Genomic DNA, 24931 nt, shown 5'->3' with positions numbered 1-24931 from the left:
GTGATATTGGGCTATTAGGTACTATTAGGTACACTTCTGGTTCAACTGTACACAGAGATGATATTAGGCTATTAGGTACTATTAGGTACACTTCTAAATTCAACTGAACACAGCGATGGTATTAGGCCTCTAGATTCAATTTTGTATAGAGGGGATATTAGACTATTAGGCGCAGTTCTAAATTCAACTGTACACTGGGATGATATGAGGTCTACTGCTAGATTTTAATTTTGTATAGAGATGTCTATATCTAGATTCATTTTTTGTGTAGAGGGGATATTAGACTATTAGGCACACTTCTCTCAATTCGACTTTATACAGGGAGGGTATTGGGCATGTTCTAAAATCAACTTTGTACAGAGAGGTTATTAGGGAGATTAGTCAATTCAACCAGGCACAATATTAGACTAATAGGATATTGGGCCCACTTCCAATTAATTTTCACAGAGGGGCAATCGGGACACTTCTAGGTTCACAGAGGTTATTGGGCACACTTCTAAGTTCAGCTTCTAATGCACTTCTAAATTCAACTTTCACAGAGAGTCTATTGGGTGCACTTTAAATTAAACTTTTCCAGAGAGACTATTGGGCGCACTTCTAAATTCAACCTCTATATGCACTTCTGAATTCGACTTTCACATAGTCTATTGAGCACACATCTAAATTCAGCTTTCGACAGAGAGGCTATTGGTTACACTTCTAAATTCAGCTTTCGACAGAGAGGCTATTGGTTACACTTCTAAAATCAGCTTTCACAGAGAGGCTATTGGGCGCACATCTAGATTCAACTTTCACAGGGATGCTATTGGGCACACTTCTAAATTCAACTTTGCACAGAGGTGTTACAAGGCACACATTCTAAATTCACAGCAGACTATTGGGCACACTTCTAAATACAACTTTCAATGAGCGGCTATTGGGCACACTTCTAAGTTCAACTCTTACAGAGGAGTAGTTGGGACACTTCTAAAACCACAAAGAGGTTATTGGGCACACTTATAAATTCAACTTCTAATGCACTTCAAATTCAACTTTCACAGAGAGTTTGTTGGGCACACTTTTAAAAATGCAACTTCTAAATGCACTTCTAAATTCACTTTTACATAGTCTATTGAGCACACTTCTACATTCAACTTTCACGGAGAGGCTATTGGGCACACTTCTAGTTTCAGCTTTCACAGAGATGCTATTGGGCACACTTCTACATACAACTTTCACGGAGAGGCTATTGGGCACACTTCTAGTGTCAGCTTTCACAGAGAGGCTATTGGGCACACCTGTAGTTTCAGCTTTCACAGAGATGTTATTGGGTACACTTCTAAATTTACTTCTAAATTCAACTTTCACATAGAGTCTATTGAGCAAACTTCTAAATGTAGTTTTGCGCAGGGGTGTTATATGGCACACTTCTAAATTCACAGAGGGGGTATTGGGCACACTTCCAATACCACTTTCGATGAGTGGGAATTGTCCACACTTCTAAATTCAACTTTGCACAGAGGTGTTACAGGGCACACTTCTAAATTCACAGAGGGGCTATTGGGCCCACTTCTGAGTTCAACTTTCACAGAGGGTAATTGGACACTTATAAATTCACAGAGTGGTTATTGGGCACACTTCTAAATTTAACTTCTAAACGCACTTCTAAATCCAACTTTCACCTAAAAGCTATTGGGCACACTTTTAAATTCAACTTCTAATGCACTTCTAAATTCAAATTTCACAGATAGTCTATTGGGCACACTTTTAAATCAACTTTCACTGAGTCTCTATTGAGTATACTTCTAAATTCAAGTTTCACAGGGGGGCAATTCAGGCGCCTCTATATTCACTGAGAGATTATTGGGCACACATCTAATTCCACTTCTAAATGCACTTCTAAATCCAACTTTCACCTAAAAGCTATTGACCACACTTCTAAATTCAACTTTTAGTGCACTTCAAAGTTCAACTTTCACTGAGAGTCTATTGAGCACGCTTCTAAATTCAACTTTGCACAGAGGGGCTATTGGGCACACTTCTAAGTTCAACTTTCACAGAGAGTCTACTGGGCACACTTTTAAATCAACTTTCACAGAGGGGCTATTGGGCACACTTTAGATTCAACTTTTACAGAGGGGCTGTTGGGCACCCTTCTAAGTTCAACTTTCACAGAGGGGCTATTGGGCACACTTTTAAATCAACTTTCACAGAGAGTCTATTGGGCACACTTTGCAATTCAACTTTCACAGAGAGTCTATTGGGCACACTTCTAAGTTCAACTTTCACAGAGTCTATTGAGCACACTTTGAAATTCAATTTTCACAGAGAGTCTAGCGTGCACACTTCTAAATTCAACTTTCACAGAGGGGCTATTGGGCACATTTTTAAATCTACTTTCACAGAGAGTCTATTGGGCACACTTCTAAGTTCAACTTTCGCAGAGGGGCTATTGGGCACACTTCTAAGTTCAACTTTCACAGAGAGTCTATTGAGCACACTTCGCAATTCAACTTTCACAGAGAGTCTATTGGGCACACTTTTAAATTAACTTTCACAGAGAGTCTATTGGGCACACTTTTAAATCAACTTTCACAGAGAGTCTATTGGGCATACTTCTAGGTTCTACTTTCACAGAGGGGCTATTGGGCACACTTTTAAATCAACTTTCACAGAGAGTCTATTGGTCACACTTCGCAATTCAACTTTCACAGAGAGTCTATTGGGCACACTTCTAAATTCAACTTTCACAGAGAGTCTATTGAGCACACTTTGCAATTTAACTTTCATAGAGGGGCTATTGGGCCCACTTCTAAGTTCAACTTTCACAGAGTCTATTGAGCACACTTTGAAATTCAATTTTCACAGAGAGTCTATTGGGCACACTTCTAAATTCAACTTTCACAGAGGGGCTATTGGGCACATTTTTAAATCAACTTTTACAGAGAGTCTATTGAGCACACTTCGCAATTCAACTTTCACAGAGAGTCTATTGGGCACACTTCTAAGTTCAACTTTCACAGAGAGTCTATTGAGCACACTTTGAAATTCAATTTTCACAGAGAGTCTATTGGGCACACTTCTAAATTCAACTTTCACAGAGGGGCTATTGGGCACATTTTTAAATCAACTTTCACAGAGATTCTATTGGGCATACTTCTAGGTTCTACTTTCACAGAGGGCAATTGGGACACTTATAAATTCACAGAGTGGTTATTGGGCACACTTCTAAATCCAACTTTCACCTAAAAGCTATTGGGCACACTCTTAAATTCAACTTCTAATGCACTTCTAAATTGAACTTTCACAGAGAGTCTATTGGGCACACTTTTAAATCAACTTTCACAGAGAGTCTATTGGGCACACTTTTAAATCAACTTTCACTGAGTCTTTATTGAGTATACTTCTAAATTCAAGTTTCACAGAGGGGCAATTGAGACGCCTCTATATTCACTGAGAGATTATTGGGCACACATCTAATTCCACTTCTAAATGCACTTCTAAATCAAACTTTCACCTAAAAGCTATTGACCACACTTCTAAATTCAACTTTTAGTGCACTTCAAAGTTCAACTTTCACTGAAAGTCTATTGAGCACGCTTCGAAATTCAACTTTGCACAGAGGGGCTATTGGGCATATGTCTAGGTTCTACTTTCACAGAGGGGCTATTGGGCACACTTTTAAATCAACTTTCACAGAGAATCTATTGGGCACACTTTGAAATTCAATTTTCACAGAGAGTCTATTGGGCACACTTCTAAATTCAACTTTCACAGAGGGGCTATTGGGCACATTTCTAAGTTCAACTTTGAGAGTGAGTCTATTGGGCACACCTTTAAATCAACTTTCACAGAGGGGCTATTGGGCACGCTTCTAAATTCAACTTTCACAGAGGGGCTATTGGGCACACTTTAGATTCAACTTTCACAGAGGGGCTATTGGGCACATTTCTAAGTTCAACTTTGAGAGAGAGTCTATTGGGCACACCTTTAAATTAACTTTCACAGAGAGTCTAATGGGCATACTTCTAGGTTCTACTTTCACAGAGGGGCTATTGGGCACACTTCTAAGTTCAACTTTCAGAGAGAGTCTATGGGGCACACTTTTAAATTAACTTTCACAGATAGGCTATTGGGCACACTTCTAAGTTCAACTTTCACAGAGAGGTTATTGGGCACACATCTAATTCCACTTCTAAATGCACTTCTAGATCCAACTTTCACCTAAATGCTATTGAACACGCTTCTAAATTCAACTTTGCACAGAGGTGTTACAGGGCACACTTTTCAATTCGGCTTCTAATGCACTTCTAAGTTCAACTTTCACAAATCAGCTTTGCACAGTGAGGCTATCAGGGACACTTCTAAGTTAAGTGGTAGGGTAATATGGCATGAAGTAGTTGCTTCAGACCCCGCCCTTGCCACACTTACTTGTAGTTGTCTTCTTGCTTCTCCTGCGGATACCTCTAAATACCATCTGGAGTCGTCTCTATAGGAGTCGGCCTTTGCCTCAGGTCCCTAGCCGATGGGCTGCCCTGGAAGAATTGGTAATGGAGGGGAGTCCACTGGTTGGACCAATCAAAGCCGGATGGGCGGGTCGGGAGGTGGGAGGGAGTGAAATCAGGAGGTGGGAGCAGGGGAGATCGACTGAGAAAGGGGACTGGGGCTGTAGAAAACACAGGGCAAGTGTTCAGATTGGGTACACGGATAGCAGTAAACCGGCTATTCACTCACCCGAGCTCAGCTTCAAAGAAGCAAGTGAACGGTGAAGCGGCTCACTAGGCCAGCAGTGAGTTGGAGGATCAACCAATCACGGGGGTGGTGGACGGGCTGGGAGGTGGGAGGGATGTGAATCAGGAAGTGGGAGCGGGGTGGGAGGCAGGGGAGACCGACTGAGAAAGGGGACTGGGGCTGTAGGAAACAAGGGGCAAGTGTTCAGATTGGGCACACGGATAACAGTAAACAGGCTATTCACTCACCAGAGCTCAGCTGCAAAGAGTCAAGGTAACCAGGGATTCCAAGTCTGACGACAGGGAATATTCACGTCTCCTGTGTGTTCGCAACACTGCTAAAAAATGTACAGCTATGCATTTGCCATTCGTTCTCTAGGCTAATGTTTCTGCTCTGTGTAATCAATATAATCGCCTTGTTCGTGACAAGGGATTTAGGCAGGGGGTTGTTGGGATGGGCTTTTTGATTCATTTATGGGCAAAAAATGTATACTGATTTATATTTTATGAATACATATGCCTATTCATTGAGATGTCATTAAAAACATTTACAAAAGAAATGTGTAGAGATGAAAGGTCATACTAGCTGTCATTCCCTCCATAGAGCTTAACATGTTTTTCTTTTCACCTTTCCTAGAAAACCCCGTGGTGATGCAAAGAAATGCCGAAAGGTATATGGAATGGAAAACCGCGAGATGTGGTGCACGGCCTGCCGCTGGAAAAAAGCGTGTCAGAGATTCATGGACTGAGTCTATTTTCTTCAACTCACACTTGGCATCTTCAGGCGCTTAGATGATGTGTTTTATCCTTCTTTGTGGCTCTTGCTGGCTGGAGAGACCCATGTTTTGAGCTGGTCAACGCATTATCCTGTCTTTTGGAATTTTATACTAGGGGGAAGGGGAAATGGTTCCCCTCTCCTTTTTAATAGAAAAGTTTCCTTCACAGTTTTCGCATTTTCTAAAGCGGTCTTGCACAAGAAGGAGAATGAAGCTCTGAAATTCATTGTTTTCCTTTTTAAAACATTTTATTTCCTTTTGGCGATTTGTAAAGACGATTTTCACACATTTCACCTTCTAAGACATTAAAGAGAGTATGTTTCTCTTATAAATAAGCTAATCCCTTTCTTTCCTGCTGCTGTGCCTCTTGGAACTGGATTTATGAGCCTTGATATTGACAATCGTGCTCGAAGATCTAGGATTGGAATTTGAATGTGTTGTAGGCACACACGGATTATAAACCTGCAACAGCAAATCTGGTTGCTTAATAATAATTGAATGTGGACCATTTCATAGAATCAGTCCGCAGCATTTTAAAAATGTAAATAAAGACAACTGGTTGAAACGGCTACTTGAAACTCTATTCTGCCTTTGCTGCGACAATCAATGACCTAGTTGTAAATGAATCGGCAAGACTTCTTTGACCCAGCTAGCATTAACTGGTGTCAGACTATCGATCCATGATGTTAAAATGCAACAGGCCTGTTCTTTACAGGATTTGGACTAACCACATCTAGGATTATTTGCAAAGCATGATCCAGCCACATAAAGTCCTGCTACTGGAAATGGAGCATCCATGGGAATCCAACAGACCCTGATGTAATCATAACAATGTATTGCGGAAAATGGAGACTTCGGAGCAAACTGCAGAATGTTCTCAAATCACATTTAAGATGTGTTGCAGAAAATGTACTGGCCACCTACTTAAGTGACCTGATCAAAGCACAATAAGCAGTGCTGTAGAAACCAACGTTACCCAAAATGGACTGATCGATATGTTTGGTGCAGTGCTGCTGGTAGGGGCTTTCTGCGTTGCTACTGTGATCTGAAAAATGTGGCTACTACCTTTTGCAGTACATTTGGTAGTGAGGGAGGAAGACATAGAGTGAGGGGAACATTGTGCAGAGTACCTACTGACCTCCATTTCTAGCAACAACAAAAAATCTCCCCACTGCCTTTAGTAAATTACATGTTATAGGATCCATTTTCTTTCTTTTTTTTCTTTTTTTTAATTTACTCACCTAATCCCTCTTTGACTTTTTGTAGAAATGCTTACCTCTCCTACCCCTGTTTGTAGGTGAAGAACCCCTTCATATAATATTTGTCCCCTGTTCCTACTGATGTTTAGTAGCAGTGATGCAAGCTTTCCCATCTTGCAGCAGCTGAACCTTAGTGGCAGCAACTTTATAGAATGTGTTCCATGTTAAGACACAAATGAATGTTCTTGAAATGGCATATGTAGGTAGGGGACTCAACTGTTGCTGTTAGTAATTGCTGGAAGGCTTTTGCAGAGGTTTTCCATAGCTGGTGGTTAGCTTTCCTGGCGCATATGGCGTGTTTGGAAATGGCCATATTTATTCGGTTTAATATGCACAGCATTTGGGCTGAGGAGACTGACCAAAATCTTAAAATGCTTGGCTGCCTTTTGGCTGAATTGACCTTAAATCGTATTTCCCTTATCGACTCCTGTCCCTTACCACCCCCACCCACATAAAGCCCACTCTGTTTATGTCACTAGCTAAGCAGTTTATTTTTTTGGCACCACATGAATTTTGCAGAGCCAGGTGGGCTGTTGAGATTCCATACTTCTTATTTGTGTGTCCCTCAAGGTATCTTTTTGTTTTCCTGAGTGTTGCTTTTTATTTTTCATTTGAGTATTTTTCTTTCTTGTAGTAGGCTAACCATGCTATTTATTTCTAAGCATTTTTCTTTTTGCAATATATATGACTGCTCCGATACTTTCATTTGCGGTTGTCAAGTGTTTTTAGCTTGGATTGCTTTGCATTAATGTTGATGGTACATCAATGTCTAGATGTCTCTTGTCTAAAGAAGTTGGCAGTCAATTTCTTTAGCTTAAAATGCTGACAGCTCTATTTTGTTCAGAGAGATATTTCATGTTTTTAAAAGAAACAATCGTATGGGACCTTTTCTCTGTCACTTGATTGTCATTATTTTCCTTTTTTCTAAGGTTAAGTTTAGTTAACTTTAGCACACATTTACTCGACAGAATATATTTTGCTTGTTTGAAGTCTTCTAAAATAGCACATTTTTACAAATTTACTTTTCGCAATAGTTTGTTACATTGTTAACACATGTATACCAACGAAATTATTTTATACATGGGCATGGTGCCTCACCATATTCCCTTTGAGGGATAGGGATGGCCAGTGGTGTGTGCATTGGTATTCCAATAATGTAGGCTCTACATTGTTGCCATGGGAACTGATGACCCGAGTGAAAAGATTGGTTATGTGTAAGCACATAAAACAAAAACTAGAACATTTTGTTCATTATGTGAAGCCTTTACTTCATTTGGTGATAGATCTTCAGCAAGACTGGAAAACCAGCTTCCTGGTGGGTTTACCTTGGTTAAAGTAACATCACTGGCAATGTGCCAGTCCTCCCATAACCAACATGTAATTTCCCTGTACTGCAGCGTGCTATTTGTGCTTCCCTCCGGTTAGGTCACATTCTATGTGGCTGTTGATTGGGTAAGCAGATACTGGGGGTCCACAAACATGTCCTAGGCCAGCTGAAAGGGGACAGCAGGTTATATGAATCTGCTGTGTTCCACCTTGTGATGCTGAATCACTTGACCCTTTGTACACACAACCCAGTCTCTTCCATTTCCCCTCCATATAGAGCTTCCAATGTTGCTTTTGGATTTGTCACCGGTTCTCTACGGCCCTGTTCAATAGCCTGCCCAGCCTTCCTTGCAGGCAGGAGAAGCTCTGGCAGGGCTTTGTGGCATGAAAGAAAGCTTTCCTTTTCTAACAAGATCTGTCAGATAAGAACCGTAGAACTCTTAGTTCATTCCTTGAGTGAGTGGGAGACTTGACATAAACTCCCACACAGAGACGGTCGGCCTCGGGCACCTGTTTGAGAGGGCTATTCTCCAGAGAGCTGGCCAACCCACTTCTAGTTTAGCCACAACTCTACTCATGAAGTTGTGCGTCACGCTGTGGCTGTGCTTTGGGCTCCTAAATCTGACCCCATGTAAATATGCCTTATTAGTCCACTTTTGGACATGTATAAGCCCCTTTCCTGGTCCAATTATTAGCTGCCCATAGCAGATAATTCCAAGAGATCTCTTAAAATTGCCTGCTCTGTTTTTACCGGTATCTTGGCTGTTGCCTATGTGATGCGGCGAGGAGAAAACTGGTGCTCGGAATGTGAATGTATCCCTCCAAGGCTGGAACACTGAACTAATGAAGCCATGAACAAACGTCTTACAGCCTCGTTCCATACTGTTGCCGCCTTGCCTCAAAAGCTGACAATATAGTACAGGCATGCAATAGCTAATGCATCGGTTTCCTGGACACAGTGGCACAGCTTCAGCTGAGAGCAGGGTCTCTATGATATCTAGATCGTTCCAATCAATGGTGATGTCACTCTCCTTGATCCAGAGCTGTCTTGAGAGATTTAGCCTATCACCCTCAGTGAAGAACTCTGGCCGCTATCGTCCTCAGTGAAGAACTCTGGCCGCACCGCCCCCTCCCTTTCAATCCTGCTGACTTGCACTATGCCCCTCAGTAGCTGTCTGCAGGAAATTTGGGCCCTGAGCAAAGCTGAAACTGCTAGAATTTTGGAATACCTCTACCACTAACAATATGCCAAAGCTAAGCCTCTTGTTCTGCACAGATTTTGGTCTTGGAAGCGACATCGTCCTGGCTCTGGCTTCCTTATTGATTTTGAACTAGTCATAGCCTGCTGTTGGGAAGAAGTTTAAGAAAATCCTAGCACCAGTCAAATCTGGCGCTTTTATTGGTGGCTGACCTGATAATATTCTGCTTTGATGGCTTGCTTTGGGATGCCCATGTCCACGAAGATCTGTCTCTAGCTCCAGGGTTTGGCCTTGCGCATCCCAACAATGGGCAAGCCTAATGAGGCAGTCCTGATTTTTGATCTGTACCTTTATAAACGTGCACATTCCTTCTTTCCTTTCTGTTCCATGCGTACATTTTGTCTACATAGGACATGACCGGTATCTGATTCCTTTGATTTAAATTTGATGTTGGCCATATTCAATTATGTAATCTTTAATGTCAAGTGTATGATGTTAAACCCTTCTGCGTCATACTCACTAGAGCGGCATGTCAATGGCCATACATGCCATGAAGCCCCTCTCAGTAGTGATGCATTTTCTATGTTGAATACGGTTTACAAATGCTCCTTTTAGGTGGAATGTGATATTGTTGCTCAGGTTGGTTGGAATGTAGGCAGTAGTTTTACCTTGACAACTTTCACTTGCAGTACGTTTACGAACAGCCTATTCTGTTTCACTTATACCCTGAGTTTGGTGCTTGCTGTCTTGTATTTGGGTAGCTTTATTATGGTCGTGGGTACAGCTTGATCAGTGGCCTAGAAGATTAATGCATCTTTGCTAATTAATGTTTGACTCTGAATTTTTTAAAAAACATATTTTTTTAGGGCTAGCCAGTCGTTTAACTAGGTTAGAATAGTCGACTAATAGGTTTTTTCATTAAATTAGAGTATAGTATTAATGATTGCCTTATTGGGCTGTGGGGGCCCTGCCTGTTCTCCCTATCGCTCTGTTTTTATGCCTCATTCGTCAGAATTCTCCCATACCTACATCTATTTTATATATGAGCGGTTTTGTATCTCTTGGGTGGGGTAGATGGTTCTTTCCGTTCCTGCCACCTTCGTTTGGATTTTGATCTCAACTCTTCAAACTTTGGGCCTTGAGGTCTTTTCCCAGTGCCTGTTATTTTTCTGGCAATTGTCATGGGCACACATATAACATATGATAACATTTACTTTCTCACTATATCCACACCAAAAAGTAGCAGTACATCAACACATGTCAAACATCCTTCCTAGGCCACCCGGGTGGTAGATCGAATTTGACATGAAGTACATGTAATGCACGTCTAGTCTGTGAACTGATAGCACAGACTAAACCATAGCATTTCCTGCTAAAGTTGAAGCTATTACTTTTCTGTAGTGTCTAATGGGAGTGAACTAGGATAAGGTATTGGTTTTGAGTAGCTCTTGAATTTGTATTTCATCCCTGTTTAAATCTTCTGCCACTCATTTAATCCTTTCATGGCCACATCCTCAATTTCCTATGGTACGTATGAGATGGTGTGTGTGTTTTAGGGCAGTGAAATGGTTCAATTGTGTGAAGTAGTTTGTCCATTTAATAATAATTTGCTCATTGAAGTACAATTGACCAGAAATACTTTCTAACAGCATCAGATCTTTTTCCTAATAATAGGGCGAAGATTGTTTAAAATAGACACAAACAAGTGGATTGTGAACTGCAACACCATGCCAAGGCTTTTTACCTTGGTGCAGGAAAAAGCATCAGAAAATATACACACATACATGTTTCCAAGATAAGGAATGTGAGGCAGAGAAATATTGCATTCGTTTTACTACCATGGCAGCTGGACATGGCTCTCCGTAGAAATAGAAATGTTTCTCATAAGTCAGTTTCAAATTGCCATTGGCAATTAACAGCACACTTGTGATATAGGTTTTTATGTGTTTCCTTAAATGCCAAACAGCTCTCGCTTTATTTAATTACTCCTTTTAAGTCACACTTCTGGCTAATTTTAATATAGGCTTTTATGTGCCCAAAAAACAAGGTGGAAGTCTATTTGGATTGTACCAATTATAAATATGCATAAATATGCAACGTGATAGCGTGCACTCTAAAACGAAAACTCTTAGCCTGTGATCAGTCAGAGAGCATACTTTGAGCGTATATGTATTCGGCGGAATGATGAAATAGAATAATCTGCAAGTGACCTATTTTTTATTGTCAGTGTTTAAGTGATTCATTAAAAAATGAACTCTGTTATATCTAGGGTTTCAAATATTGCAAACGTAACTAGGTTATCTTTCCGTTCCATCGTCCAGGCTATTAGTCTGTGATTTATGAAAGTTTGAAAACCTCAGAGTAAGCTAGCTCTTCAGCTGGTAAAATGATCACCCATTATAGGCATGTTGAAATATTGCGATTCGCCAACGCAGATTTAGAACTAGTAGAACAGCTTTAGTTGTATTTGTTTAAGTGCAACCTCCCTAATTTATAGACTTGTCCTAGTTGCAATGATGTTTTGCTATTATTTAATCAGAAATATGGTTTTGAGTAGACCTATTTTTTATTATTGTTAAGGTTTTCAAATTCATCGTTAATATACAAACACATTAGAAGCAAAAGTCGAAAATAATCAAAAAACAAAGAAAAACTTTCATAATGAGTCACTTTTTTGTTTTCATGAGGTGTGTACCAGCATTTGAACTTATGTTCCCAAGATGTGTCATTGTGCTATTTACAAGTAGCTATTTCATGCTCAAAACTGAGGAGATCAGCTAATCTGGGTATATATCCCAACTACTCTTTTAAGAATTAACTCAAGACGACGTGAGGGATAACTGCTTTCCAATCTTTTATTTCCTGCAGAGATTTTGAGGGATAACAGCCTGAGAAGAATTAATAAATCTTTCAAACTAAAACAATCTTCTTTGAAGTAATGTAGGACATTCTAAGAGCAGATGGCGAAGATTTTCCACTTTGTCCGTCATACATAATCTACACTCAGCATGTAGACTAAAACGTAGACAAATTACTTCAAGGGTATGTAAGCAATTGCATCTAAATCTTAAAAACAACAATCGCTGATTTGGAGAGGGAAATCTGTAGATATATGCCATCGGAGACCTTCAACCTTAAAGGCTTCTTCCATATTCTTTGTAAAGTTTCAGGTTACAAAGGCTTTCTTTGTTTTCAATATTTTCCCATTCTCTTAACTTCTTTCTTTCATAGGAGGGATTGAAATCATATTGTAACACATCTATTTCCACCTTCATCAAAACTCACACACCAGCATAAACGTATTCAGAGAGCGATTGCACCTAATTGGGGAAACCTCCACATGTCTTGTAAAGGGAGACTTTCCCGTCTTTCTCTATGATCTAAAAATAAAGGATGAATTTGCTCCATTTATAAGTTTACCACCATGACGCCAAGAATCGGCATAGACAGCGAGGAGGAAGTCTCTACACTGTGCGCCAGATTTTCCCTTCAAAGGCATTAAGCCAATTTCTATTCTTAATCGCCAACCACTCAACACCATAGGCTATTATTGTAGTCACTTTCACTTTTTATAGAATTCAATTAAGGGGCGTAAAGAGTAGCAGTGATAATTGGCCATGATGATATTCATTGGAGGTATTAATGGCTCAATCTTCGCTGAGATTTGTTCCTTAATAAACCTCAACTTATTCTTGTTGGCAGAGATGAATCCCAGATATACAACGGGGGTCAACCTCTTCTATTCCCTTGTCATTCAACACCCACTTAAATGTTTATACTTTTTACTTTGTTGAACACTAAAACGGCAGCAACGGTGAACAGTGAATAGTATGAACTGAGAGCACCTACCTCAGAAAATGCATTGTCCGTGAACCTGAAACCCCAACTCTCTGAAACCCCATAAAAGGGGGTTATCTTATCGACCATGAAAAGTACAGCAGAGGGGTCCTAAAATAGTTGGAGGCCCGGGGATAGTTTACGTTATCTTTCTCTATCCAAACAACGAATAGCTGGGAAAACCCCTGACAAAGGAGTGAATCGCTGTAAATGCCCCAGAATGGTCTAGGGCTGGTCCATCGAGCCACACCCCAATCTTTTTCTGTCGATACATGCTTACACATAGTTGATTGGTCAACACTTGATCCTGCCAAGAGTCCTGGCTTTTTTAGCTCAGGACCTTAACTCTGCCTTTCTCAAAGATAAGAAGAAAACAGTTAACATGTCATTTTCTTTAAGCGTAAAACACAAGAGAAATAGAAAATCCCTTTGTGACTGTAAATTATAAAGAAAGAGAAAATCGTGCACTCATTTGTGATGCACTTCCCAGTTTAGTTCCACAGGAGTGTGGAGCTGGAGATTCAGAAGGGACACCCAGGAACAGTATCATTGTCCCAGTGGGGCAGATTGAGAATTGTGGAAGAAAACCAAGAGACTGTGCAAACTACCATAAGGGAGCAACAAATCTCAGTAAGAACTGTGAAAGATATTGGGGAACCAGCTAAGAGAAGGGAGTCATTTTCTTAGCCCCACGAGAACTTTAGGTGACTGTTTATTTTCTGTTGGATTACGGAGAACCCAGAATTTTTGTTTGAACAAACTGGGAGTCATTTGGACGCTTTACATCCTGGAGAAAAGGAGTCATTCTCCTAGATTATCAACAGTACCTGGACTTTATGGTGTTTTGTTGTACTAACATGGATACAATAGGAGCCTTTTTGACCGGGACTGTGCATTTTTGTTTTGACTCGCACTGACTTCCTGACAAGCACCAGAGTTTCTTTAGTTTAGTTTAGTTTAGGTAGGGCAACCCCCTTGGAGTTAGGGGTAGATGGGTTTGGTTTTCAATTAATGAAAGTCTATAGGAACCATTATTGCACCACTTGGTCTGTCTCTTCATTCCTTGTTGCCACACTTATCACAAAGTGTTCTCCTTAGTTCTGGTCACATTACACTTTGCTATACTGCATGACAATATTAAATGAATGCGTGTTATAATAAACAGGCCCTGTTTCTAGCTCTTGTGCGTTAGAGGGAACAATTGCCAATGCTTCAGTCTGTAAAGGATGCTGGTGCACACCTACTGGTCCTCTTCAGTGGTGACCAACTTCTCCAGCTCAAGTTTACCCTTCGGTTTAGTCCTCTTATATTCGTGAATGTCTAAACAGGCCTATTTCCAGAGTTATTGACTAACAGATCTCTACATGTTTGACTAGCAAAACTGAAGCTGTACCAAAACTTTGAAGCCAACGTCCCGTGGTCACTATTTGGGCTTTTAGATATAGTAAGTGAGCTGATAATCCTTTGAAGACCTTTTAACATAAAATCAACAGTTGATTTGGATAACGGTCGGTCCAAACCAAATAGGTTGATTAAGGCAATTGCCATACACTTTCCCATTAGTTTTGGTGAGATTCCATTTTCTCCTAAACCTCGCCCACTTAAGGGCCCTTGCCTCCCTCTTTTTAAATGTTGCTGCTGAGATCAATTGACTAGATATGCGGATGAGGCTTTGATCCTCAATTTCACAAACTGTCGGGGCAAAAGCAGTTAAAATCTTTTGCATAAATAACCAATGGTGATGTTTAGGTTTGCTACCCGTTCCAACTCCATTTTATCCAGTTCAAAACTTAGAATATTTTCACTCTTAGTGCTTGGGATACAGTACATACTAATCTGCAGAAATTGTTTAAATAGATCTCCATATTGACTTGTCAATTTTCCAATCAATATGGAAACTGTAAGTTTTTATGCATTCCAAGCTTGCACTCTGATTTTTTTTTTAGCAATCAGTAATCCTCCGGAGGCCTCCGAAATGGCCTTTTTAGATTTTCTTTATTATGGTACTAAAACCATCAATAATAGGGGTTTCTAATAGCCATATTTCTTGTAATAAGTAATATCAAACTATTTCTCGTATTGATATTTTAAAAAACGTTTAAAATCTTGCATGTTCCATTATAACAGGGATTGCGTTTCAGGTTTAACATCCTGGACAGGTGCCAACTTGGGTTGCCAAGGTAATTGGTAGCCAAGACCATTCTCAGATGTTCTTTGGCTGGAATCTTTGTTGTAACCAGTCTGTAACCGTCATTATCAATTTTACACCCGACATTCAGAGGCTTTGAGGAAAGATTCCTCCCTTCTTAATTTTCTGCTATTATCAAACAGTTTAACTTACTTCTTCATACAGCCCAGAAATATGTCATACACTCTTTGAGGTGATGGTTCTTAAGCGGCACACACTACCCCCGCCCCTCCTATACCAGCTGCAAATAAAAGTTCACTGTGCATTTGTTAAAACACCCCACCTCATGAAATACAATCAATTTCAAGTCAGCTAAGGAGGGAACTCCTTTGAAGACAGCCAAGTTTCTTGATCTATTTAAAGAGTAGTCTTGATCATCCCAGAAGATAGATTCAAAAATCATGCTAAGAGTGTGCCCACGACAATCTCCCCGTTACTTTCTCATTGTTTGATGTTTTCCTTTGGTGTTTCTTCCCTCCTTCTCTGTCTCACCCCACCCTCCCCTCCAAGCCCCTCCTCCATGTGCCTAATGTTAAACCTCTGTCCAGCACAGGAATCTACTTCACAGATCTCATCTAGGTGCTCAGCCAACATCTTTTGAGAACCCCCTATAGATGACACTGCACTTTGGTTCTCACAAACAGGTTTGCATTCCTCTTATTTGATTGCTGTCGTATCAGAGGAAAAATAGCCCATTATATCTTTAGCTTTTTGGGGGGTTTTCTTTTTCTTTGGCCCCTTTCTTTTTTTCAACCTGACAACCAGGCTTGGTGCAACTTTCATTGCCCCCACAGTCTCCAGAGTTTGCGAGGATGCACAACTCTCATTTAAGGTATTGGGTATAATCACCACATCCTGTTTTGAACATTTAAGAATAGCAGAGTTGGAGTTGCGATCAGTTAAAGTGTGAGAAGTGAATAATATGTTCCTCAGAAGTTTTCTTAATCGCGATCGTCTGTAGGGCAGTGCCATTTGTATGCTACTCAACCTTGCTGGTGATTATTGGGATGTTTGAAACGTATCTGACGTTTACTGTAAACAGCAAATAAGTTTCACTGTGCATGGTTGACCGTTGGGTGGCCGCATTTCACCCAATATGAAGTGTGCCTATGGTAACCTGCGTTACACCCCTTTTTGGAACCATCCTTTTGGCATGCCACTTTGGCCACAGAGCCCCTTTCGGCGTGGACAGAGTGGCGCGAAAGCCAATTCAGTGCCGGTTATTTGGCACAAAGGTCGTTTAGACATTGTTGACATTGCAGCTGTGTCTAAACCCCCTTATGCCAAATGTAATGTCCAATTCCGTATGGATTATCTCTTGCAAATGTCCCACGTTGGCTGGTACCCTGCAGCACGCAGCCTGTTCATGTGTGACATTTGCAGAAAATAATTCACCGCTCACAGGGCTGTTTTTTCAAATAGGCTGCAAGGTCAGCTGGTAAATGCTGACATTTAGCAGCTGGGCCTAAACACCCTGTGCCAAATGTGTACATTAAACCAGATTAATTATGTTAAAAAAAAAAAGAAATCCTGCAGTCATGAACCCTGGCCTTCAAGAGTTCAAGGCCCAGCACGAAACCACAAGGCCAGAGAAAGCTTAGTGGAATGGCACAAGTGTCATACTTAGCCTACAATTGTATATATGTTAACTTGTAAAAAATGTATGTATTTTTGGTCCATGCAAACCATGAGCTTCCTTTGGCCTTGTGGTTATGTGCTGGGTCATGAAGACTGGGGACCAGGGTTCTGATACCCTAATACTAATAGCTATCAAATATATATATTTTTGTTGTTCTACCTGTGCAAATATGTCATTGAAGTATGCAGGTCGTGCTTCCCCTGTAGGGATAAACATATAACGTGTATACTTATCCTGCAATGCTATATATATTTGGAAGCTATGGAGAAAATAGATAAAATATTGCAGTTCGTTTTTTTAAATGTATGTATATATGTATTTATATTCTATAATGTACAGCGTCCCAAGGCATCAGTACAGGGTGCATCGTTCATCTGTCCTTTATTAAACCAAGGCCAAATACAGAAAGATAAAAATAGAATTGGGAATAATTATCAGCCTGCTATATCATGAACTTCCTAATAACTCAAGTATATGGGATGTTTCTGCAGAAGCTCCGTTTGACCTGTAAAATAAATGTGTCGGTCAAACCATTAATAAATAGTTGATCTAGAGCAGGCTAATGCAACGTGCTTACGATGCGTTACTTCATGAATTGAGAATGCAGTGAATCTACAGCGTGGACATTTGGCTGCAGATTCCATGTTGGCACGTCCATCCTGGGACACAAAATTAATTTCTTTTAAGCTAAACTTAATAGTGATCGATAAGTATATAATTTTCTGTTTAGTTAAAATGGTGTTATGGTGTCTTGTGGTTAAGGACCCACACCTCAAACACATGGGGCCAGAGTTCAAATCCCCATTCGCTATTAGTTTCTTTCCTCTATTTTGTGTGTGTAAACTAATATAACTAATGATAGATAAGTACACTATTATTCTTTTTAATTAATAGAGTGTTATGTGGTCTTGTGGGGGTGGCCCCTTAACCACAAGCCCATGTGGCATGTGTTCACATCCTGCTTAGCATTCATTTTGTTTCTGAATTTTTCTTAATGCTGTAAAATAAATTAACCTTACCACAAAAAACAAAATATCAAGGTATGCGGACATAAACCAGATAAAAAGACGATACCAACACACGATGCTGCATGGAGGCTATGTTTATTAGGCCAATTGTTCACAAGTACCTTAATATTGTGGCAAATAGATGTGTGCCTAATTCATAAAAAAACTGTGGACAAGTACGTACAGGTATTGGTTCTGGTCCAGGTACCTCTACCGCTTTGCAGGTGGTAATTCACCACGGATGTCTTCCTCATACAGCTGGTATCTACCCTTTTGTATCGGGCGTATTCCCAAATATAATGAAGAATCTTACCTGGTGCCCTGCTATAAATCCTCAAGCAGCTATATGAAATTGCCAAAATGTTTTGACCAACTGTGTTACGTTCACGGAATGGCCCACAAGGATGCATTTGGGTGGCACCTGGAAGCAAAGGGTCTGAGAAGGTGGGAGGGACTATTACTTTGCTGGACTCTGCTGGCTTAATGAGGCACTAACAAGACCTTTTCCCGCCACTGCCATGGCAGTATTTAGGGAGGCTTGGTGCACTGACATCTTCTTTGGTGTGCTTCACTGACAGAGCTGTGACACAGTGTCTGAAGGCCTGAGCAAAAACCCCTCCTAAACTTCTGTGTCCAGGAGAATGGCTGATGTACTCCAAGTGTGGCAAGCAGATGTTTCTCCATGAGGGTTACGAGTACATCTTTGATAGGCACATTGCTGACTGCTCAAAGATATTCTGGTGCTGCGAGGAAAAAGCAGAATGCCAAGCACATCTCCAGAAGGCCACAGTGGATGACCAGGTGTTGAGTCAGATGCATGATCATAGCCATGGGAGTGATGCTGCAAAAGGGGAAGTATGACTCATACTGTTGAGGATCAAGAAGCGGGCGCTGGGGACAGTGGAGCCTCCAGCTTCGATCATCAATAGAGCTCTGAAGGGGACATCAGCAGCCGTGCAGAAGGGAGATGCCAATGAAAGACTCATTCCGTAAGGTGATCCAGAGATGTTGCAATGTAGTCCACACAGTATCTCCCCAGCCACAACACAGAGCAGCGATCATTATACTGGAAGCCTACAGGATCCATCAGCGCACAACAAATCAGCGGGAGTGCTTTCTCCTTTGAGATTTAGGGGAGAATGTTGAGAACTGCATACTCGTATTTGGCCGTGAATCGCTGAGCGAATGGGTTGGCAAAAAGGAGAAGCTCTATGTAGATTGCACATTCAGCCTGGCTCTGGCACACTATGTGCAGATATATCTAGTGATGACAGAGCGGGGAGGATTTGTGCTGCCGGTCCTCTCTCTTGCTGCTGAACAAGGAAAGGAGCACTTACTAGCGCATGTTTGAGGCGATCAAGGACATGTGGCATAATCTTGATCCAGCATCCATTTCCATGGATTTTTAACAGGCTGCCATTCGGGCGGCAAGAGCAACATTTCCGGGCTCTCAATTGCATGGTTGCCTCTTTCGTTTAGCCAAGAATTTCTGCAAGAAGCTTGCTGCAGCAGGTCTCCACCCAACGTACAATAGTGATCCCAAATTTGCTCTGGCAACGTGCGTGATCATTGCGCTTGCATTTGTGCCTATTCATGACCTAGAGAGAGTGATGGTCATAATGGACAATGCAATGCCTGCAGAGTATGTGCTGGTCCTTTGCTGATTTTAGTACAATTAAATGGGCTGCCAGAACCCTCGATGCAGCCGCAGTGTGCTCTGTTCCCACCAGAGATGTGGTCAGTAAATGAAAGAACTTACCAGGATCATGCACGCACTAATAATTTTGCTGAAGCTACCCACCGCAGGATGAAGACCGAGTTTGGCATGGCCCATCCTACAATCTGGAAATGTATAGATGGAGTATGTCTGATGCAAAAGGGTAGAGACCAGGTGTATGAGCAATACATTTGTGGCGATAGCTCACCAGGAAAGCGTAAGAGGTACATGAACCATAACCGGAGGGTGCAGAACATTGTGGCCAGCTATGGGGATCATTGGGTTCTGGAGTACTTCTGCAGACTTGCCCACAATTTATTAATGAATTGGGCACCCATCTATTTGCTGCAATATTAAGCTATGTGTACACAATTGGCCTAATAAACATAGCACCCATGCAGTTTTGTGTGTTATTGTCTTTTTGTATCTGGTTTGTGTTCGCTTGCCTTGGTTTTTGTTTTTTTGTGGGAACATTCATTTATTTTACATCATACAATGCAGAAAGATGGCAGTTTGTGCCACAAATAACTACAGGCAGGTGTTATCACAGTTTATCATTATTAGATGGGTACTAAATCCAGTTGTGTAACAGGATTTGTCCGGATCCTATTACTTTGCATTTGGGTAAACATCTCTCATTTGATTGTTGGCATTTTTTTAACTAGCAATGTGCACATTCTGCAAGCATGTTTCTTTGCGTTATAGTAAACGTAGTTTTCCATTTGACTCTGGGTATTGCTGAATACCCACAGACACATTGTTTACTATCTATCATTATTACGCTTTTTCTTTTTTTTTAACAGATAAAAAAAAGGTAATGGTGCACAGGGATGTGAACTCGGGTCCCATAGGTTTGTAGGATGTAAGATCACATAATGCTGTAGTAACTAAATTGAAAGTTGTATACTTATCTATCATTATTATGGTTAGTTTAAAAAAGAAATGGTGTGCAGGTTCGAGGCCATGACAGTTAAGCGCTATGAAAATACATTCAAAGTCCAAATAATGGTGAAACCTTTCTGCGGTAGCAGAATCCTAGAAGTATTCTACGAACTCGTGAAAACGTTGCTGGAGGCCCGGGGGATACATTCTCAGGAATGAACCAAGTGTTATGGCGATAAATGCCAGTGAGACTTCCTATGTGTATCATTTTATATGTACTTTCTTATTGTGGGAAATTGACCTTTAGACAAAAACTGCATTTCATGTTTAGATGGTTTTAGGAAAACACCATTATCGATTAACAGTGGATAATGCAGTGCAACGGTCTCCAATGGGAAGGAGGTGGGGGTCGCTTCAGGGACTGGACTGCGCTTCATTTTCTTTCCCTGCTAGGTCGTCAGTTTTAGGACCCAGAAGGACAGTGTTAGTCACTGAAGTCCTGTTTAAAACAAGCATTGGCAAAGCCAACTTTATTTGTTTGGTTGTGCATAAGTTTAAAGCTTTTGCCAGGCACTGCTATTAGATGGGCAGGTACTCGCACCTTTTTGGACAATCTGCTTTTGTATTTTTTTTTCTTTTCAACAGCTGCTAGCACAACTTGTATACTTGCATTGCAATGACCTATATATTTTCACAGGTAGAAAAACAACAATATATATATTTGATAGCTATTCTTAAAAAAGAAGTATTAGGGTATGAGAACACTGGTCCATAGTCTTCAAGACCCAGCACATAACCACAAGGCCAAAGGAAATTAAAACACACTACCCCCGCCCCGCCTATACCAGCTGCAAATAAAACTACATAAAAGTACATAAACATTTTTACAAGTTAACATATATACAAGTGTAGGCTAAGCATGTCACTTGTGCCGATTCAAACACTAAGCTCTCTCTGGCCTTGTGGTTAAGTGCTGGGCCTTGAATTCTGGCAGGCCAGGATTCGTAGCTGCAGGACATTTCTTTTCATTTTTTTATTTAATTAATTTGATGTATGCGTTCATTTGGCAGAGCTTTAACAGCCTAATTAATCTGGTATATGCACTCATTTTGCGTTGGGCTTTAACTGCCCATTCATGGTGCAGGCTCATTGCATGAAGTTGCGCCAAAACATACCAGCGCCAAAAGATCCTGGCACCGTACCGGCTGAAGCCAACAGGGCGTGCCGAAAGGGGCCCTGTGATCAAACGGCTCCGCCAGAACGTCTGGCGCCTAATCGGTCAAGCCTAAACGTCCTGCTCTGGGTAACCGCACCATTTTACAGAATGCACTGGTAAATATTTTGTAAACGTTCACCATGGGGCCAGGGCATTTCTGGTAGGGTATGTAAACTAAGGAACTCTCCCTGCAGGTCTAGAGGTATTTTTAAGAATTTGCTAGGCCTGGTAAGAAAGCCGCCTATAGGCATTACAGAAAGGATAAAGCCCAGGTGCTCAGGCGTCACTAGCTCTTTGCTAGCTGCATGAGGAATACAGAACTGCATTTTCTGGTAATTCTAAGCGTGATATTGCTTATACAGGACTGTCGGGCGTGTGCTCTTAGGGGTTCATCCATCCTGAGCCATCACAGGTACCATCCCTGCGTCTGAGGCTGGTCCCTGCTGAGAGCTCAACCATGCCTTTTCTCTGCCTCTCATGGTCAGTTAAGGTTGCCCTTGGTCAAGTTTGGAGATGCATTCTCATGCTATATTCCGTCCCCCTCTTCATCAAGATAGCACGCAGCAGAAAGCATTGCTGAGAGAGAGGATAGATGACTGCATTGTTTGCTCAGTGCTCTGGCACTGGCATGCCCACAGCTCTCGGCAGAAGTCACTACAAAATAAACTAAACACATGCACCCATGCTTAGGTTGTGTCATAATCTTTCCCTTGCATATTTCATGCAGGAACACTTTCCCATATGGATCCAGATATAAATAGCTAGGTGTGTTTTGAGGGCCTTCTTAAAGATTTTGCTATCCCATCAAAGCCCTCCTTCATCTTTTGAAATGGACCTCCATATGCAGATTTGTCGGTAAACCTTTGGTAGCGACCATTGGGTTCCACACAGCTTCACGTTGAATGTTGCCAGCATTACTAGTGCCTCTAAGCGCAGCAGATGACAACATTGGTATATAAATGAGCAATGTGTGTCGGTTTCCTCCAGTTTTTTCCCAGTGTCTTATTTTCTTTTTTCCCCCCCAAACAGCCACATGAAGGAAAAACGTCTTTGTCATATTGCCTACATCTGGTTTCATGCCCTGTAAGGACTGTGGCAGACATCTCAGATCCACTTTGATGTTATGTGTGATGCCTTGGACAGGAACATGGCACAGTAGTGTGGACCCACAGATTTATACACCCTCAGGCAGTGAGCCAAGGTCTCCATGGCTCCGGGCAGGCAGTTTGCAGTTGTTTATTTCGGAAGAGACCGGTTTCTTTGCCAAATGAGGCTACATAGACTCTACTTCTGAAGTGTTCTTTGGGTGAGAAAAAGCAAGAGAAAGGAGTCCAGTTTCCATTACAGATCTTTTTCAGACCATCACTAGTCTTCCCATCATCGAGCTTGGCTTCATGTTTTTCTTCGTAATCTATCTGCGCTAAAGCCCAGCATTCCTCACCATGTGTTCCACTGCAGAGGAGTGGGAAGCTTCTCAGATTGCCATGCTCAATGTACACACACACACACACCCTGGTTTGCTGGTCTGTTCAGTCTTCATCCCAATGTACTGTTCCTTCTCTGGACAGTGGGGGATCAAGGTCAGTCTAGCTGCTCAACTCATCACTGTTCAGTCTGGAGCTCTAGCATGCTATCTGTATCCACACCACCGTTAGCCGGTCTCTGCGATGGCATGTCTGTGCTGCTGCTTTTGGGCCCTGTATCTTTGGTGCTGGACCATGGTGCTTTTCGCATACCCCTCACCTCTCCATTCCCTGGACAGGAAGCCCCTTTTTGGGTACCCGCTGACATGGCCATCTCACTAACTGGGGTTGACTCAGTGTTTGCAAAGGAGGCAATTGAGGACCTTTTGGCTTGAAAAGCAGAGGTGACATGTTTTTAATAACCCAAGAAGTCTAACTCCTCTCCCATCTTCCACCCCATGTACTCCCCCCTCCTCTCTGGTCAGGGGCTGCTTGATTTGGTGTCATTGTTTAATGTGGTTATCAGGGTTCTAGATAATACCAGCAGGAAGGCATTCTGGCACTCGCACCTCCTGGTACGGAATGAAAGAAATTTGATGCATACAGCAGAGGAACCTTATTTTGAAGACCCTTGATGCTTCTCAGTCCCTAGGAAGCTACTTCCACTCAAGACTTATTTTGTGAGGGGGAAGCAATGGCATGCAGAGCCCCTTTCAGCAAAGGATATGGCAAAGCAGCTGCCCAAGATTGGGCCAGACTCTGCCGATTATGGGGTGCGTGAAATAGTCTTGCGGGCAGTGATGCAGGGCTGCTTTTTATTTGGTTTTCTTGGTTTGCCTGGCACATTCAGTTCAAGCTGCTTCACATACTTGGTTCACTGCATAAGCATGTTTGGGAGTAAAGTTCAAGACTCCCAAAGTAACCGCAAAATAAACCAGGTTTACCTCTTTGGAAAGATCCACTCAAGTGAGCCCCACAACCATGGAAGCTAATCCTGGTTCTCTCTAAACATATTGGTGTTACATTCAAGCTTGTGTAAATGTGTGATCTACAATAATTAATGCCCCTTTCTTCCGGTAAAAGGATGATTTAAAATATTAACCTTTTGTGGCGTTCCATAGGAACAAAAGACAGTGCCTGTGAACACATCTTCTGTTTCTACGTTAAGTGTCTGGGTTTGCCAACAAATTCATCCCATTCCTTTCACTAAGCACAATTTATTATACCCTTTGGCTATATCTTGGCCGGAATTAAGGAGTTGGATAATCAAGGCAGGTTTTACCTTTCTGCATTAAATAGAAATGGAACCCCAGTGACTAAACTTGTTTTAAGTCATGGTTGCTGCAAGGTGAACAGCAGTCTGCTTCCTACTAGAGATAAGCCACTTTTGCAGCCCAGGAGTATGAGGTGGGTTTGAATGTGTAATTTGTTTAGTCAAAGAAAAACTACTGACTTGTTGCTGTTTTGTTGACCAAGATCATTCTAGATACCATGTAAGAAAACATTTAGTCAACTGCTGCATGAATTGGTGTGTACATTCAGATGAGTTAATCAGAAAAGAGTTATGCCTAGTAAGCAGCACTGACATGCTGCCATTAGAAGCTATAACCTTCACGTATTATACCAGTTTGCTGAACTTCAAGGAACTGCAGCTTTGCTTGGAGGTCGTGAGAAAGGGTTTAATCAAAAAGGGAAATCAAAATGAACTGTGGG

At 41.5% G+C, this 24931-nt stretch overlaps 1 protein-coding gene across 2 annotated transcripts in view; it reads left to right on the top strand.

The window, feature by feature from the left end:
* SLC2A4RG (SLC2A4 regulator) overlaps positions 1 to 6054 on the top strand; it is a 403131-nt gene extending 397077 nt beyond the window's left edge. Inside the window, exon 9 of one of the 2 annotated variants that reach the window (XM_069650877.1) lies at positions 5347 to 6054. In XM_069650877.1, coding sequence (XP_069506978.1) covers positions 5347 to 5458 — 112 coding nt within the window. In that variant the 3' untranslated portion in view covers positions 5459 to 6054. The remainder of the gene's footprint in view (positions 1 to 5346) is intronic. The other variant, XM_069650878.1, reaches the window with a different exon arrangement.
* The last annotated feature ends 18877 nt before the right edge of the window (positions 6055 to 24931 follow it).

Source organism: Ambystoma mexicanum, chromosome 3p (genome assembly GCF_040938575.1).
Source record: "Ambystoma mexicanum isolate Mex_15411 chromosome 3p, UKY_AmexF1_1, whole genome shotgun sequence".
In the NCBI taxonomy this organism is placed as follows: domain Eukaryota; kingdom Metazoa; phylum Chordata; class Amphibia; order Caudata; family Ambystomatidae; genus Ambystoma; species Ambystoma mexicanum.
Note: the sequence above shows the minus strand (reverse complement) of the source record. Positions and strands in the feature narration are given on the sequence as shown.